Source organism: Eulemur rufifrons, chromosome 4 (assembly GCF_041146395.1).
Source record: "Eulemur rufifrons isolate Redbay chromosome 4, OSU_ERuf_1, whole genome shotgun sequence".
Classification (NCBI taxonomy): Eukaryota; Metazoa; Chordata; class Mammalia; order Primates; family Lemuridae; genus Eulemur; species Eulemur rufifrons.
The window spans coordinates 18,700,647-18,720,290 of record NC_090986.1 but is presented as its reverse complement, the minus strand read 5'-3'; the positions used below and the strand labels follow the sequence as shown (position 1 = coordinate 18,720,290).

General features: G+C 39.0%; 1 protein-coding gene across 1 annotated transcript; it reads right to left on the bottom strand.

The window, feature by feature from the left end:
* Window positions 1-2,290: 2,290 nt before the first annotated feature.
* On the bottom strand, window positions 2,291-19,034 carry SLC10A2 (solute carrier family 10 member 2). The gene is made up of 6 exons (XM_069467044.1): window positions 18,658-19,034; window positions 12,545-12,663; window positions 8,257-8,345; window positions 7,004-7,179; window positions 5,020-5,177; window positions 2,291-2,358 (listed from the first exon to the last, which is right to left on the bottom strand). Exons 1-6 carry the CDS (start codon window positions 19,032-19,034, stop codon window positions 2,291-2,293), a joined length of 987 nt encoding a protein of 328 aa, XP_069323145.1.
* Between the last annotated feature and the right edge of the window lie 610 nt (window positions 19,035-19,644).

Genomic DNA, 19,644 nt, shown 5'->3' with positions numbered 1-19,644 from the left:
ACAATTTAATATCTGAGAAACTCTACCTTATTTATATCTCTAGAATTGAACAGTAAGAAAAATCTTGACAGTAGTCACAAAGACTCAATTAGACCAAACATTACAAAAACTATTTTCATTTATTCAAGGCTTTAAAATAAAATATTCATTTAATATGATACTCACAGGGGCAATAAAATACATAATTTAATCGACTTTTCAAACTCATTTAAAAATAGAGAGCTGTCATTTTAGAAAGCTCAGCTATTTTTCTTCCCTCTAGCACATTAGGGTAAAAAACACAACTCACAAGCTACCACATCATGTAAGAAAGCCAAGTTCTGTCTCACTCACGTACCTTGATCAACAGTGAGGCAAAACCTGCCTGCTGCAGCTGCTCCCCTCTGAACCCTTGACTTTGGGTGTGTGGAAATTAGGATATGAATTCACAGTATGTCGTTAGTGCACCTGTCTGTTTTCTGTTTGGTGGGAGGTACTTTACCGATAGACTGAAAGTCTTCTTTTCCACCACTGAAAGCATATTCCTTCACACTCACTGAGAAGAAACTCTATACCTTCTCTCCCACTATCCCTTAAAAAAATCTCTAGTCCATTTTAGTCCATTTGTCTAATGATGTAAAAATATGGAGGCCCTATCCAATTGTAAAGGTGAATCTTGTATAAAAAGATAAATGCTGTAACTTTTAAAAGCAGAATCCCTCATCCTCTACTGGAAGAACTAAGTTGAGGTTCTATTCTTATAATGTTTAGGTGCACCATCAGGTTCTGAACTTAGAACATTCAAATGCAAAAAGCCCTTTGGGGCCAAAACATTTGAAAGGGAATCTATGAGGCAGTGAAAATACCAAAATGTAAAATGGAACTAAACCCACTAAGGACTGAGTTAAGAACATGTATGCATTGTGCTGCAAAATGAGGGATATGAAATTAAATTAGATCTCATATTTGAGAGCCCAATACTTGATCAGTTGTTTCCCCGGGCAGCCATCAAACCCAGCAAAGGATTTTTCGAATCTTCCTTGCTTCCAACGGTTACACCTATTTACAGCATCTGAGACACTGACTTGGCTGGCAAGGCCCTTCCTACTTCTGGGCCCCGGGACCTGTCCTCTTTTTCAAATACTGTTTAATATTCACTTTCTGGGTCTTCCTTTACCTGACTCTTCTTATAACTGCTGACTACTGCACATCTAATCGACTCTAGATGAGCATTTCAACTGGGTTTATGTTGTTCGTGATTTTCTGTGTATTTCACAGCATCTTCCATAGAATTCATTCATCCACTAAAGTCGTGGTGTTTCTCCCAATACTTCTACTGTCTTTGCACCTCCTGCCACCTCACAGCTCACGATGCCTATTGTGCATGCTGTGTATAAACTGAATAGCTATCAGATTAGCCAATGTGGACCTGCCTCACATAGGCAAACCTTGAAGAAGCCCCTCTCCAGGGCTTGAAGAACTTTTTGCCAAATTCAACCATTTGAAAAAATTCCCCTTTTCCTTGAAAGCTCTAATGGCCATCATTGGACCCTCTGAGGTAGAGCAACTGATGTAAAATATTCCTGATGAGTTAAAAATCTGATTCCAATTTGGTTATTGAATTCTATTTAGTAATAATTTTCCCACATTTCTGTTTTTGCACTATCACTGGAGAAGGCAGTATTTTAAAAAAAATACGGGAAGTCAGATATTTGCCTGTTATATTACAAAGTCATATAAATAGTTTGCAAAGTTTTCAAAATAATGATTAAAATGTCAATGGAAGATGTTCAGGTCAATCATTTCACAATCATAAATACTGAAGAAAGTCTTGATCACTACGATACTAATTCATTACATCTACTTTAACCTACAAAAGTCATCTCTGGGTTATGAGTTTCTGCCCAAAAATTCAGTTTCAGTGTTATGAGGTTCTTGTTCTCAGTGTTACCTATGTCAGGTTTAGTCTGAAGATAGTTTTTGGGAATATCTCAGTGACAGTATACATATGTGTATGTGTGTATGTATACATATATGAAATATATATATGTATATATACAAAAACAATATTTTTCCCATCAGAGAATTAGACCACAAGTCACTTGGTACCAAAACCAACAGGTAAATTCAATTAAAATTGAAATTTTCACTTTAGCCTTTTCCTGCCAAATATCGTGACAAAACAAGTAATTAAATGTAGTTATAATTTAAGAATATTCTTTAGAACTCTTCTGTTTTGTCTGCTTGCTGTCCACTTTTCATCTGGTTGAAATCATCCATTCATCTTATAAATTGATGTCTTGGACTCTGTTTAGGTGTCTTTGCTTTCTAGAAATTCTGCATTATTTTCTCCATGACATTTCTTGTATGCGAAATAACCTAGAAAACAAGACACAGGAGGTTAAGTAAATTTCATAGTAATAAGCTGCAAAACTACTTTGGATAGTGATCATACTCTATGACTCATAAAGCAGTTTACATTTTCTGTAGACTGGAGGCACCTTGGAGAAAGCAATCTTCATTCTTAGTCTTCTGACCACTCATGGCAAAAGGGACGAATGCACTTCAGGAAGACCTCGAATACAACTTTAGGGGATATTTGCTCAGAGCAGCCAGAAGACTTCTTCAGGCATTCAGCCCTGCACATGGTACTTGTCAACAGGAAGAAGAAGAGAAGCAAGAGTTCTGTACCACCATATCCCAGTTAACATGCTAGTCCTCAATAAATACACTACATGCTGCAGTGTAATGTCCAGGACCTTGGCCAGATGGTCCTTTGTAGAAGCACTTGAACTAGAGCAACACTCCTGTTCTCCTCCTGCCTTCTCTCATTCTCTCCCGTGGAGGAAGAGCTTTGGCTGATTGGCTTTCCTCTCTTCTGTGGAGCTACTGGTCTCTGGTAGCAATCATGTCTTAGCTTAGTTTTGAGGTCATCTCACCAGGACAGGCTCTACCCTGCCAGGGAAAACCTGCAGTTCATGTCTTTGCTATGTGTGTGTATGTGAGTGTATGTCTGTCTGCACATGTATGAGGCAGTGGATGGAGGGGTGGTATCCACAAGCCTATTTGGTCCCCGATTCAAGCCATATGTTCCAATTAAGCTTTATCCATAATAAAAAATACTATTTTGTTATCTAAATATCTAATTTTTCTTCTCTTCTCAATTGGTTACAAAATCAACAGGAGAACAGAAGGTATTATTTATTGGACCTCTCAAATTCCAATACCTCACATATAAAGTTGCTATGATAACATTACCTATCACACAGGGCAATTGTGAACATTAAATGAGATAAAATTAAGTGCCTAGCGTGGTCCGTGAAGGATAGTAAATGGTCAGTAAATGTTAATGGTCATTATCATACACAGCTGAGAGAGACAGTGACCTGCTTCAAAGATCTTATTAAGCCAAGATCAATATCTCCTTTAGATCAGTCCCTGCACTTCTAGTAATATATTATTTTCAAAGCCGCTGAACCATATCATTGAATTTAATTGAGCTTGTGGTCAATTTGAAGATCTAACACTTATAAACTTTTGTTTATAAGTGTTTTGAGCAGGGTCTCCCTCAACTTGTACTTGGGCCAATGATTTTATTTGACCAAACTATACATCTTATCCATCCCTTTTTTTTCTCTCCTTTCCTTTCTTCTTCCTTCCTTTTTTCTTTCCTTCCTTCCTCTCCTTGTTCCAAAAACTATTTAGACTTCTAATCCTATCACTAAAATATGTTTCCAGGCATTGTATATACTTAATAAAGATTCCTTCCTTATTTTCATACTTACTGATAAAACTGTGGAAAAGTACAATACCAGTTCCACTTCTTCCTTTTCCTTATTCCTTCAACTTGATTTTCTATTAATCAATCTCTTTCGGGTTAGTTGTTCAACTAGCACCTTTACTTAATTGCTCTATCAACCAGTCCACTTCTCTGGCTTGTCTAGTAGACATGGCTGAGCAATCGTTTGGCAAAATCTCACTGTCTGCCAAATCGGGTCGACCTCTGTACAATCAAATAAGGTTATTGTACAAGAGAACATAGTTATTAGGTTATGGATCCCTGTCTCCTGGACCCATGATAAATCAGCGGAATGTTTTCAGTGGATTCTTCCATTCTAGAAAGGAAGCTTTCTAGAATAACATTCACGACAGCAGTGCAGAGGTTGATTAGCACCCACAGGCTAGTGGAATACTTAAGGGAGCAAAGTAGAAAAGTAAAACAAAACACAACGGTGTCTCCAGGCATTATATAACTTAACATTCACATTATTTTTGTTGTGCACCTTCCCTTTACATTCCCCAGTAAAATGTCGTGAAGCTTTACAAAGTAGCTTCTTTAGTAAAAAAAAAAAAAAAAAAACAGAATAAAAAAATAGTAGTTAAACATCAGCCCTTGGAAAGCAAAATGTAGGGAAAAGTTTCCAGTAGGTGAAGGCCAGTGGGTGGCAGGGCCTGACGGGAGAGGGTGGGAGCCTTATGCTACAGGAAAGTAGAAGTAAGAATCACGTTAACTTCACCAGGCTCTTGAAATAAAGAACATTTTTGCTTCAACTGCCTCAATTATATATTTAATATACACACACATCTGCCTTATAACTTAGCCTGAAAAATATCTTTTATATACCGATTTTCTGATAAATATCCTATATTTACAAAGCATATCAAGACAAATGTTCTTAAAAAAAAAAAAAATCACCAAATTCTGAGTTCCTGGGAGCATGTGGGAAGGCACACGGTAAAATGTTCCTAACAGGTTAATATGCCTCCCTAATTACTGAGGAAAAGAGTCAATGGAGAGAATCAACCTCCTTTTCACTTAAAAATAATCTTCACTAGAACATTTTGGTAAAATTACAGTCCTTTCATCAGCAATTGGGAAGTCATGATAGTATGAAGAGGGGCCTTTTCCTCTCATTTATTTGTACAACTCACTTTCAGGAACAGGAAAATTAAAACAAACAAACAAAAGGCCATTTTAGCAACTGCAGGATTTCTCAAAGAAGAACATCACAATGAAATGTGATTAGCGTTGTTCCTTACAGCCCAAGAATATCGCTGCGAAGAGGAGCTGGAAAATGCTGTAGATGAGCGGGAAGGTGAAGATGAGGTTGAGCTCCTCGGTGGTGAAGGAGAGCTGCACGATGGTGGAGCACAGCTGCGTGTTCTGCAGGCCTGTTTCAAAGGCGACTGTTCGGCACCTAAAAGAAAGGTTAAGAGAGTACGTGTTGGCCGGGCGCGGTGGCTCACGCCTGTAATCCTAGCACTCTGGGAGGCCGAGGCGGGTGGATCGCTCGAGGTCAGGAGTTCGAGACCAGCCTGAGCAAGAGTGAGACCCCGTCTCTACTAAAAATAGAAAGAAATTATATGGACAACTAAAATATATATACAAAAAATTAGCCGGGCATGGTGGCACATGCCTGTAATCCCAGCTACTCGGGAGGCTGAGGCAGTAGGATCGCTTAAGCCCAGGAGTTTGAGGTTGCTGTGAGCTAGACTGATGCCACGGCACTCACTCTAGCCCGGGCAACAGAGTGAGACTCTGTCTCAAAAAAAAAAAAAAAAAAAGAGAGTACGTGTTTTAGTTGTGGCTTTGTTATTGTATAACATTAAAAGCAGATATAATGAGAACAAGGAGATATATATATATATATGTATTTTGTCTGTATTTTTAATGTATATATTTAATATATGTTTATTTGATATATAACTTTATATTGAATATATTACTTATTAGTGTATATTATGTAATAATATAATCTTATACACAATGTAAGCAAATAGATTTAATCTGTACATATGTGAGGAGCAGGCTCATTTAGTACAGTGATCTGTAAGTGGCAAGAGCGTTCATTTTACCCTTTTCAGTTATGTCTTTGGTAACAGTGCAGCACACAGAGCAGGGGCTCTGAAAATACTCGAGATACAGTATTTTATTGCTAAATTTCTTTTGTTCTGCTTAAATCCTGATAAAAAATCTATAAGGTAGAAATTATCCCTATTCTACAGATAAGAAAACTCAGAAAGAGTGAGTGCCTGGCCCGAGGTCCCATATTTGGTGTATGGCAGGGTCAGAGGGCAAGCCCCAGTCTGTGCGACTCAAACGTGGCACTCTTCCCACTGTCCCACGCCCTTCGTTTCCTTCCCAACCAGTTCCTACATCTGCCTGTTGATTTATTTACATGGATTTAGTAGGAGAAGAAATGTTTTTACCCAGTGCCAACCCCATAAATGCTAAACCCATTCAAACATTCAGCGCCTTTGCATGAGGAGTTCATCCTGTTGCTGGCTGGAGGAACTCTCCTATATCACAAGGCCAACCTAACTGCTTTTGTTGAAGTCGCTCTGCTTGGAGAATACGAATGTGTAACAATGAAAGAGGCTGACTTGCACTGTATGGGGAATGGCCCTGAAGAATTTGAGCAAAAAAGAGGCAGTCAGTATTTTCTTTCTGGGGACTTGCATACTTTATGAATGAGTGAGTCTGTTTAGAAGGGATGTGTTCAGAAATAGGATGATGAATGTGATTAAAGGTGAAGGATTTTGATCTTGTCATTATTATTTACAGCTTTGATGGGCTGATCATGTCCCCTTCCCTTCCATACTCATAGGTTGAAGCCCGAGTAGGTCAGAATGGACCTAATGTGCAAATAGGATCATTGAAAATATAATTAGTTAAGATGAGGTCATTAAGGTGGGCCCTAATCCAGTATTACTGGTGTCCTTATAAAAAGGGGAAATTTGGGCACAGAGATATGCAGAGGGAAGAAGGTGTGACAAACATAGGAAGAAGATGGCTGTCTATCAGCCAAGGAGAGAGGCTTAAAATAGATCTTTCCCCCACAGTCTTTGGAAAGAACCAATCCTGTGACACCTTCGTTTTGACTTCTAGTCTCTAAAACTGTGAGACAATAAATGTCTGTTTAAGCCACTCAGTTTGTGATACTTTGTTATAGTAGCTCCCGCAAACTCACACAAGAGCTATTAGAGACAAAAATTCCCAGTCCAATATACCCAAACACCATACCTGTACCAGGGTTGACCAGCTATTCTAGCCAGAAGAAACCCCAGGCTATACCCGGCCACAGGAAATATTGTCCCTATAATCCACAGTTTGGGAACGATGATCCAGGCACCTTGGTACAATATTCCTCCAACCACAGCTATGAGCACAATGAGGACCGCACCTGTAATGGACCCAACCTGGAAGAAAAGGCAAAAGTGAACTCAGTCATCATGTTTAAAGCAAATGCAAATATATTTGTCAGAGATGATTTGTCTCCTTCCCTTGGGTAAGTGATAATAAAGTTGTCTCTTTATGTACTTGTAGCCTGAAGGCTGCAATCAGCCCACTGGAAATACTGGTGCATTTCCCATGTTTTAAATTTTAAAACCACAACAGGACAGATAGCATCCATACTCAATTATTCTGAAGAAGATTTTCTAGTTTGCAAATTATCCTTGTTAGAGTGGAAGGAAACCCATTACAATAAGAGACTAGAAGACTTTGCTTCCAGATTCAACTCTTCCCATTCTGTCTCTGTAAATCATGAACCTTTCTCAATCTTAGTTTCTTCATTTGTAATTGGGGATAAAATCTTGCTTCAGCCACCTGTTATGGTTGTTATGATAATGAGAAAATGGATATAAAACTCTATAAAAGTTAAAAAATGACATGTGCTAATATAAGCCACTATTGTTATTATTTTCTCCTTTTCACATTAAAAACAATTATATAACATTTTTTGTCCAGAGAAGCAAGGAATACCAACTGATCTATTTTTTCCTCTTGAGCAGCAGAATCTACTTATATCATCTATATCCATATCCATATCATTTGGCTAGAATATGGTTGATGAAGGGGAATGAATGGTTACTGTTAATATATATATAACATATACCAATTGCCAGGCACTAAACTGGCCATATGGTTACAGAGATAAGAAAGATATGTTCTATTTTATAAGACAACCTCTAGATATATTCTATAACACAAACTCACACAGCAGAGATAACAGCAATGTGCTGTAGGAACAGAGTAGAGTAAAACCAAGAGGCGATGTTTGCACTGAGTGTCTCACAGGACAGATGGGAATTTGTCCTGTGGATGGACAATGAAGAACATTCTTGAAAAATGGACTCTATGGCTAATAACTTCAGGTTCTGCTAAGACGTAATCATATAATGAGAATAAAACAATTTAGTGGATGGAAAAACCATATCACTTCAGTTCTCACTGTGGAGCATTTAATTGTGCCGCTGATACCATGGGATACTTACTTTAAGTATGATCTTCGCTTTTTGGGGCCATTTGTAATTAACAAACATTCCACAGGCAACAGGAACAACAAGAGCAACCAAAGAAGTACCTAAAGGTGACAGAAGAGCAATTTCATAAGCAGAATATAACACAGAAAGAGAAAGACAAAAAAGTAAGCAGGCTGAAAAAGGCTTAGGTAGTATTTCATCTCCCTTCTTGACTGTACAAAACAGAATATGGAATTAAACATACACACTCACTCTACTTCTTTACCCACTCCACTAAATCATTTAATATTACTGGTTGAAAATTGATACTATTGATGATATAAATCCTTTCCCTAAATCCTGGGTTAATTTTTCAGAGTTTTTTAATACTAATAATATATTTTAGTTTCAATTTGTCATAATCTTGGCTTATTTGGTTTTTGGATCTTTATACCGCTAGGAAAAATACCTTGCCCACGTTTGTGTGTGTGTGTGTGTGTGTGTGTGTTACTGTGGTGTACATAGATGATATTTTTCATCTGTATGCTACTTCACGGAAGTAGAAATAAAAGATATATTTCAAAATATTTTAAAATAAAAGAACATGTTCAAAATTAGCTCAAGATGTCTAGGCATTCTGATAGCTCATGATTTCTGGTTAAAACTAGTATTGGTTATTGAAATCTACAGTGAAGAGGGGAGAGGATAGGTTGAAAAAGCATGCTTTAAATTTTCCATGAGATAATATATTTGGCGACCTCTCATGTAATTATAATTCTTTGCAGCAACGTGCTCACCCAGCCAGATAAGAGAGTTATACTTCAATTTCACCATGCTTAATTTAGTGCTGCTCTTGTGACATATGGTTTGTTTCCACGTATTATTTAACACTTATTTGTCCAATAACTGTTTTTGTATAACACCAACAACTTCTAACTTTTCATGGGTTTTTTTTTCAAACATCTTTTTAAAGCAGTATGAGAAAGTGGAATGGAATAATGAAATTCCAAGGGTGGATGTTGCTTAGGATTGGGGTAGATGGAATAGGGATGGAAAACAGAGTCTAGATTTCAAGGCTGTCGATATTAATTTAAAATGAATATGGTGATGATGAAAACATTTCTTTGTAGCCTTCTAGCCCTCCTGGCAATGTAACAGCAATTATTTTTGTCCAGAAGTTACTCAGCAGAACTAGTAATGACTAAGAGTACTAAGAGTAAGGGGGACCAAAAAAAAAAAAAGATAGGTAGGAGGGAATAAGTTAGAAATAGATATGGAAAAGAGATGTTGGCAGATGTACTGGTAAGATCCCCTAGAAAAATCCTTTCTGGGTTTCCTTGTATCTGCTACTTCCTCTCCTGGGTCTCTAGTCGGTTTGCTAACTTTTGTGAAGTTTGTAGGCTTAAAATTACAACCATCTTGATAGAAATTTGTGCTGTGGTAGCTTAAATCTGGGTGCAAATACCGTACTGAGAATGCAAGTGTGGTTGATTTGGGGTATACTTTTAACATGTCTGGTCTTCTTGGTCCCTCTGGCAAAGAGCCTTTATCTCTTTGGAGCAGCCCGAGGCAACAGGATAAACTTGCAAGCAGGGTCCCCTGCTGGGATCCAGGGCAGACTTGCTTCTCCTCTCCTGACCAGATGAGGCCAGATGAAGTTTTTCAGGGACTTGAAGTTGCCTGGAAAAGGCACTCTTTGCTTTCCTTTCACCCAGGTGTGTGGCTCCTGCTTGGAGGGGCGGAAGCTGGAACTCTTTACTCTCCAGTGGGCCGGGGATCTTGCTCTTTTCTTTCTCCGGACTCCGTTTGTCTTACTTATTGCTCATATGCCTGTGCTTTCTCTCTAAAATGCCTGTCCTTGTAAGATGAAAAAGCAACTGCTCACAGTTATCCATTGAAACCAAAACTTGGTCTTTAATCCAGTTTACACAGTGGATATCAGAGGAAAGAAAGGTAGAGAGACAAACGAGAACGAAAGGGAGTGGAGGATGCATTCACGTGGCGGGGCTGGGAACCCGATAGACTCGGAGCGGACCTTTATTCACAAACTGTGGGAACTGTGATAATCACTGACCCCCACGAGCTTTGGTTTCCTCATGCATAAAATGGGCAGAATTATGTCTGCCTCACAGTGCTGCTGTGAGAATTCAATGACGAAATGGATATAAAGTTCTTGGCATAAGCCACTCACAAATACTGGGTAGAGAGGAGTAGGTACAACTTGCTACAGTGCTTTTCTGGTGGTACCAGTTGTGCAGTCTGCCTCCTCCCCATCCAGATGTCAGCATCTGAGGGGGCTCAGCAGGTGTTTGCGGAATCGCTGGAGCAGGCCCAGCACTGCGTGGAAGCTGTACCGCACGGCGCCGCCCACCGAGCAGGGTGGAAAGCAGACGGGGGTGTGTGTGGGGGGGGGGGGGGCGGCTATTTCCAGCTCCCCAGTGATCTTGGGCAAATTAAACAATTACCCTGAGCCTCAGTTTCCTCATTTATAAAGTGACGTGACGATAACATCTTGTGAAGCAGTCAGCTCATTTGTTTTCTATATTAAAGGACTAAAAAAAACTAGTAGCAAAAAAACGTCAGGTTGGAGAATAGGCCCAGGGAAGCACTATGCTGAGCAAGCACAGTTAATGTCTTTGTTTTTCAAACTCCTCTTTCTTTTTGTTCCTTTTTTTTTCTTTTCTCTTTTTCTCTTCCTTTTTCCTCTTTTTCTCTTCTCTTTTCCTCTTTTTCTTTGCTTTTTACACTTGACCTCTTTTTATCATGACCTTTCCCTCCATTGAAGTGCTAATTGATTTCTCATTTTCTCCTCCTTTTTTTCCCCCAAAATGTATTCACATTAAAGGATATAAGTCATTCACACTGTAGATAGAATTACTCAAAAAATTCTTATGGGGCATTTTCCAGAAGGGAATGAATATCAAAAGAAGATTATTTTAAGGCTTAAATTATTTTCTTATACAATTAATAATGTGGAGTCAAAACTTCTCACGTAGCAGGCAGGTTCTTTGAGAGACCTACAATGTTTTCACTATTCAAACAAACTGCATTTTTTAACTCTACGGAAGGTGTCCATTGAGGGAGCAGTCAGAGAGTTAAGTGTGAGGCGTAGGCAGGTGGTCATGGAAGGTCACTGTAAAATCTGTTTTCAGGGGATTATATCTGATATGAAGGAGTTCCCCAGGGCTCAGTAGAAGGATCTTGTACCAAAAAAACTCCTACTGAATAGGGTGTGTCAAGGAGGACCACTTTTTTTTTTTTTTTTTTTTTTGGTCTAATGGTCATGGTAAGAGCAGGGGTTGGAGAAGAGAGAAGATAGTATCTGAAAATGTTGCAATACAGGTCATCCCCAATCAGTGTTCACAAAGTGTGTTCTAACTCAGTTGTATATACCCTCAATCACATTTAATTACAAAAACAATCTTTCTTAGAAGTGAAAGAAATTTTAGTTCAGCCTCCCATCCCAACAGAAATCCCTTTTACAAACATCCTGTTGAGTCACCATTGGGCCTTTGCTTATATTCCATGGGAAACTCACACCTTTTTGAGGCAAATCATTGGGATTTGTTTCCAAGGTGAATGGGAAAAAAAATACCATTTAGCATATAATGTACCTGTTGATTGGTACTGATGAACTATTTCAACTATATCCTATCCATTATCATGATAGTTCTGTGGGACATGCCTACTTTTGGTAAGCCAGGAACTATCTTGTTCCTCAAACCTCATCCCAATGTTGCAACAATAACTTAATCTCCCACCACCATTTGTTCTCCCAGAAACAGAAAAGAAGCTCCTTTGGGATGGGGTGAACAACCAGAAGTTGAAATGAGTGGAGACAGAGTCCTAACCAGCAAATTTGGTGTCTGGGGCATGAAATACACACTGTGCTGTTAAATCAACTTGTGAATCAAGAGGTGGTTGACAGCTGAGTGTTATGAACAATGTTTCATCTGGTAGTTTCTTACTGTGACACTCATGATCACCTACCAGGGGCTCTGTTTGAAATCATTACATGAATATATACACACATGTAAACCTCCTCAGTCCAGACCGCTGGTGGGGGAAGCTCCTCTCCCTGGTGATTTGAATTGAAGAAAAAGGAGATTCTCCCTTGGGGTCAAGGCTCAGGAATTTACATTCTGCCAGTGCTCATCCAAGTGCAAGGGGGAACTTTACAATGAAATTCTAGTTGGGCAAAAACTGCCACTAGTGTAGGAGGCAAATCATAGCTGAGTGTGAGCCTGGTCTGAGAACACAGCGGGGGATAAGCAGGGAGTTTGAGGGTAATATTAAACACTCTTGCAGAGGAACGACTTACCTATGCTATCATAGGGGATTACTATGGTCCCAGAGTCGACCCACATTTTGGTATAGATGAGGAGGCACAGCGGCATCATTCCCAGGGCGAGCAGGGTGGAACATGTGGTCATGCTGACGCTGAAAGGAAACAGGCAGGTTGACATGTCCACCTGTGTTTTCTAGGGGACAGATGTTTTATCTTCCATTCACGATTAGGAAGTCCTGCAGGAGCCTGTCTCAAGCAGGAGCATCATCCAGCATGACGGATGGAAATACACGTGTGCCCACATTTGTGCAGGGCCTGGCCTTGGGCAAAAGGGGCCATATTGGTGTCTCTCTGCTTTGCATTACTCCACTTTTCCTCCCCACCTGTTCTCAAGGGTGAGAGAAGGTATTTAATGATGGTTTAAACTCATTATTAGACAAGATACAAGGTGCTTGGATGTGCCACACTTCAAACATCCAGTCAGAGAACAGCAAACACGCTCCTACCAGCCAAGGCTACAGGGGGCCTCATGCGTCTGACCATCTGGTATGAGACCAGCCTCCCCGGCCCCTGGGATACAGCGCGTGTCTGAGGGAGGAGGCCTCAGTGTGTTTCCAAAAAGTAGATAAATTACTGCGCAACTGACTGAACTGACTTAATAAACCAAAGAAAGCATGCAGGCAGGCAGTGCAGGCAGGCAGTGCAGGCTCAAGTCCTTGGCACTGAGTAAACCGCTGACAATTTATTTATACCAAACGTATGTTCAGAAGAACCAGGATCTGGTATCCTTCCTGCTGAGAGCATTTATGTTTTAGTAAGTGGATCTGGCTGAGTAAGTGGATTTTGGTTTTCAACATGGAGGAATTAATACCAAATGATGCCATTCCAGTACCATGACAGCGGATGGAAGAGACATTTTTGGTAGTGCGTCTTCCTGGTTCCCCTAAACGTGCCTTGTATCATGGGGGCACGTTCTTTGCTCTTAATGCCTGGGCTCTAAAGCCACACTCTGTCTGGATTGGAAGCAGACAGCCATAATTTTTTGTATTTTGTGTTCCAACAAATAGAATCAGGAAACTTAGAGCAATTTTTCCGTAGGCTCTTTCCCCAACAGCTGTAGCACTGATCTTATCAGAGTAGCAATTTCTTAAGAGTATTATGTGTGTCCTTGAAGGAAAATGTTAAATATTTGTATCCCCTGTTCCCCAAACAACAACAAAACAATGCTGCCCTATGCTAAGGAAAGTAGCTAGAGGTGAGAAATATCCTTTTGATGCATGTAGATAAATTTGCACAATTTTGGCATAATAAAGGGTGGGACAAAGTCTATCTATCAGGGGGCTTAACTTTCCTAATAATTTTTTTTTAACCAGAAATGACCTCACTTAAAATGGATTTAAAGAATTTAGACAAAATTACTTGTTTAGTAGAGCTAAAATATAAAAATAACCAATGCAAGAGATGCATTTAAAATACTAAGAAGTTCAATCTATTCTGGTCATAGGTTAACTTAATTTAGATGCAAACTAAGATGCTAAGGAGGAGTCTTACATCAGAAAAGTAAGTTAATTTGTTATTAATAGCACTGTGTCCTACTTATAACTAAAGTACCAGAATTTGAAGGTGATTTTTTTCGTCTCTCTTTCCTCCTCCCCTCCTTCACCATTCTCTTTTTCTGTCTTTTATTTTTTCAAATACATTAGAATGGATTTAAGGTTGTCCCCATAATAAAATCACTTTTATTTCTGTGAATCCAATGTTTTCTAGAACGTGATGGGGGTAGAGGGGGGTGGAGGGAAATCATTACCAGGATCACAGTGAAGAGAAGGCTGATAATTTTTTGTTTTATTTTGTTTTAAACTGTAAGAAAAATTTTTAGAAGGAAATCTGCTTCTCTCCTTGTTTTTCTTTCAAATTTCTGAAATTCAAAATTCTGAATTATTGCTAAGGCAATTTGTGAGGCTATATCATGCTTTTGAGTTTGGTGAGAACAGTTTCTTAAAAACCACAAGGCAGGACAACAGGAGTTGGAGAAGGAAAAGGCTTGGATTTAGTGGGCAATGCTGACAATGAGGGACAAGAGGACAGGGGGCCAGAAGCTGATGCTATTTGAACTAATGTGAGAACAAAATCAACCCCCTCAAAATGAGATTAAAAACAACTCACAGATAAAGAATTTGAAGGGACAATATAGGGGAATAACTTAGCAAAAAAATTATTTTACATAGAAAATTTGAAGTTCTATAAAAGGCATAAATGTCAAAAAAATAAATAAATAAAAATACTACCATGAATTTATGTTGGCGTAAGAGAAAATACTAATGTGTAAGAAAATAAAAACATCTCTTGGCTTTAATTCCTGGCTTTAGCTCTATTAACTGCCAGGAAGGATTTTGTGTGTGTGGGTGGAAATAAAAGACAGAATAAATGAAAATTTGGTGAATGTTGAGAAATTCAGTGAAATCAGTGATAATGAAACGCATAAGATTATAATCATATTAGAAGTGAAATACCAAATTTGAAGGATCAAAAGGTGTACATATAGGTGGTGCTGGAAACTGGAGGAGTGATAAGTGATAGATACCACATAGAGCAGTTTCTGAGCTGGGACAGGGGTGGCGGATAGGTCTGGATTCCAATTCTGACTCTGACATGGTCTGACTCAACGACCTTGGCCAAAGTTATGAACCTTAATTTTATCATCTATCAAATGCAGAAAATAATAGTACTGACTTCAGGGGAGTCTTTGGAGGGTGAAATGCATCAATGCATTTTGAGTAGTTAGCACTGTGCATGGTACATTATAGTATTTAATAAATATTATAGAGTAAAATAAAAATAAATGCTACTTGAAAGACACAAGGTTTGGTTACTTTGAGGCAGAATAAAGGAAAAATCAAATGGCATTGGTTTAGTTCTCCCAGAGTAGAAAGGAGCTAGTCATTCATGTGGTTGGCATAGGAGGGGTTGCTTGAATTTGTGATAAGTCAGAAAGCCTGGGATCTTCAATAGCTAAAGTATCAGTGAATGCTCAACTGGAAGCTGAAAAATGTGACAATATTTGGCCAAAGAACAAAGGATGTGGCAGGAAAATGTATAATGTAGAAGATCTAGAAAATAATAAAAAGGAATGTAGAAAGTAAGGCAATTGGGGGAAACTGAGGGAAGAATGCATAAGAATGGATTTCCCAAAGAAGAAATCAGAGAAAGGAGAATGAGAGGGAAAAGTCCTTGCATGTGTGACTGTGGCCATCCATCGCTAAAGATGAAGAGACCAGAGATTTGCCTGTATCTGGGGACAGAGCAGACACAACAGAGATAAGAGTTTTCTGTGTCCTCTGAACCATGGGCCTTGGCCACCAGCAGATTCACCTGGAAGGTCACCTTCATTTCTCCCTCACACTTTTTGTGCATATAATGCCCATGGCTCAGCTATAACTTAGGTGGAAATATCTGTGCGCTGATCAGATTCACAAACAACTTTCCAGGCTGCGGGTGGTCAGAGGAGCTGAAATATCACTTGCTGTACTTCGATGAGCAAGGATAACTGTCTGTGATTTTTTTTTAAGTTTCTAGAAATTGCAAAATGTCCTGACTTTCTAGGTTCAGAAGAGATAATAGGGTGACTGGGAAATGTTTTGGTTTCTTCTCCCAAGAGCAACATCCAGGAAAGTTAAAGCCAGGTAGAATTGTTTTTTGCTGGCACTGACTCAATCAGTGAAGGTACCTGTTAATCTAAGCAATTATGTCTTGACTGCCACTGCTGGAGTTCAAGTGAGGATGGAGAAGATAAAGTTCCAAGAGTGCAGAATTAGAAATATTAATGTTAGATAGGATTGTGTCTAAGTAAACCATCATGAGACTTTAGTTATCAAATACTCCAGAGAAAAAAAAATTTTGGGAACCTGTTACCCAAATAACTGAAGTTTTACTCTTTTAATTTAGTTTAAAGAAATATTTGAATACTTTTTTTCCTCTAACACACACAATTCATAATGTCACCAAATTACACAGCAGCATAATTTAACCTCTTAATGATTAAGGCCCTTTATGATAAACATCATCGCTCACTGTGCTAAAATACGGTGTTGCCTTCTTGTATTCGCAGGGCTGTCTGTCCCTAGAATAAGTGAGGCAGAGACTACTGTGTTTGGTCAGTTGTTTTCTTTGCTTTGTAGGCATTTTGGTCTTTTCTCTTGCTCCTTCGGGACTTGAGCTTGCCTTCCTAACACCCTGCTTCCTTCCCCACTTCTCATTTCTGATCATCTGTGTGTTGGGAAATAGCACAACAGAGTTTTATTCATAGAATGAGGAAAGTTAGGTAGGTTCTGAGTAAGGAGCATTTACGAGATTACATGGAATTTATTTTGGGTGTACGGTTTTTTATTGGGTCTTGAGTTCTGGATAAGTGAGGTTGATGTATGTCCATCGTAAAGCGTTTTCTCACTTATTGAAGGATTGATTCATTTACACTGATTCAGCTGGAGGTTTTCTACCAAGGTTTCATATTCTACTTTTGGTTCTTATTTCTTATTTTTAAAAATGATTTATATGAATTGTTATATTAAATAGACAGGATTACATAATCATCTCTTGTTTCAAGAGAAATAAGATTTCCTTAAAACCATAGCAAAATGTGACTTGGAGCTTTTAGATTAGCTCTTATCATTTTAGCCCATGGAAGAGAATCCATTTCAACAGCCAGACAACCCAGCATCACACATAATTTTTCTATCTTATAGAAAGGATTTCGTGTGTGGCATTATGTTGAGGTACAAGACTCTTCTGCATTGTTAAAAATTGCAGATGTTATGTAAAAGCTGTTTAGTGGAGGTCAAAGCCCAATATTTTAGTTCATTCCCCTCAGTTTAATAGGTGCTGGTATTTAGAATTCTCACTTCTGTGTACTTGTGTCCAGGTCAAACTAAATTAAGTCTAAATATACCTTATTGTCATATCGTGGTTCACAGATTAACTAAGCCTGAATAGCACTTGCCATTTTTTATTCTTTTATTGGGCTTATCTTAAAATAAGTCTATTGCAAGGTGGACACTGTATTTTCTTACGTGAAAACTAAGTAATGTGAAAGTATATGGTTCATATGACTTTTGTAAAGCTTGTGGAGAAATCAGCGCCGGTTGAGATAAGACAGCAGGTTCCTAATTGCTTGCTAGGCACTTGATCAATCCAGTTGCTACATTTCTACACTTGGCGCTTCTCTCCTCTGCATACAGTAGCCAGGGATTAACAGAGCTGATTGCCTACTGGACAGTATTTAATAAACACACGTTGCATAAACACCTGAATGGTTTGCAGAAATGCACACCTTTCACAGGAAATGAGGAATTGTGAGGTAAGGAAGAATATATTGTCTATTCAACTTTCAGCATTAAAATTCTTGGTCTAGTCACATTAATGCTTCCCCTTATTTCTATTAGTTTTTTCCCCCCCAGTGCTAGTTCAGACTGGCACAAGATGAATTGGACAAACATTGCAATTTAGATTACTCTGTGGGAAGTGGAGAAACCATTTTCTGTTTATTTTATAGTAAGGTAAGCATAATTTTTAAAAAAGCTGCTGTAGGCTTTTTTTTTTTCCTTTTAACGCCAGTAGAGGTAAAGCAAATTTATGAATTCTTTCTTAGGTTTTATATTGAGAAAAAGTTTGCCCAAAGAACTGGCTGTATTTGGTGGAGCTGACCATTGTCTGACCATAGGTTGTAATGTTTGATGGACAGTTTGATTTCATGATTGCACCCAGAGCTCCTCATTATTACAAAGAAACTATTTTTTTGTTTCTTGTTTTTCTTTTTTCCTGATACCAACAGGATAAACTTCCTCAACTGCAGCTTGTGGCCTGGATAAGATTTCTTTTTGAAAAGCTTTGAATCTTTTCCCAGAGATAAATAGCAATTATGCAGCTCCCTGTTAACTGAGTTCGATTTAAAAACACAAACACAAAATGTAATCCCCACATTCCAATAGCAAGGCAGCTGTGCTGGAAGGCACATAAATGCATTTATTCCTATTTAATTCCTTGGTGGTACTTTGGATCAATGGCAGATCAGATGGACATTCTGAACGCCACAGGCTTCTGAAAAGATGCATTGGGCACGACTGCAGTGGTTAGAGGGGTAGATCTCTTACCTCAGGTCCATGTCACCATCAACCCAATAGGCCAAGATATTGGAGGTGGTTCCTCCAGGGCAGCAGCCCATGATGAGAACCACCACAGCCTGGACGGGGAGGACGTCAAAGGCCATCGACAGGATGAATCCTGTGAGGGGCATGATTCCAAACTGACAGAGGAAGCCCACACAGATGCCCCACGGCCGCTTGATGTGTCCTAGGAATTTGTTGATTTCCACATTGCATCCCATGGAGAACATCACCATGGCCAACAGGATGGTCAGCACGGTACTCAGGACCACACTTAGAATGGTATTGAAATTGCTGTCAGCTACCACACAAGATGAACCATTGCAAACCGTAGCGTTGGCCAAACAGCCCGTAGAATTATTCATTGCTGGGTTGGCTGCTCCAAAAAGGGCAAGTCCACAGGACGGAAGCCCTGGTCCCTGGGTCCTTGCTCTGCTGCCAGTCAAGACTAGTAATGCTTACTTCAACCATGTCACGCTTTTAAACCCTTCCTAAACGTGTCACTTGGTGCCTCTTTCAAACGCCACCTTAGAGAAGCAATAAAAAACAATAAATGCTAGAATGTCAGTTTCGAGGGGTAACATTACAACATAGTTCAAATTATGAATCATAAAAGTCCAGCAAAATTATTGGTTCAGACAGAGAGTTATAATTAATCATTTATTGGCATTGTAATGAACCAAACCACATAAAAAGAACTGTGTTAATGTTTAATGCCATGAAGGTTTATTGAATAATTTTGGTTAAGTGACACTTAAAATCAACTCTGAATATTACAGAACATTATAGGGATTGAGCCATAGGAGAGCATATTGTTTCCTCACCTACCTTTAGGGACAAAGGACTGGGGCTCTGAAAATTGAGTGCCCTGGGCCAAGTTGTATTGTAAATTGTGTCAGAGTCTGAACTGGGACCCAGATCTCCAATTTCCTCCCCCAAGAGTTTTCCCACTGTATCAATCTGTTTCCTTATATT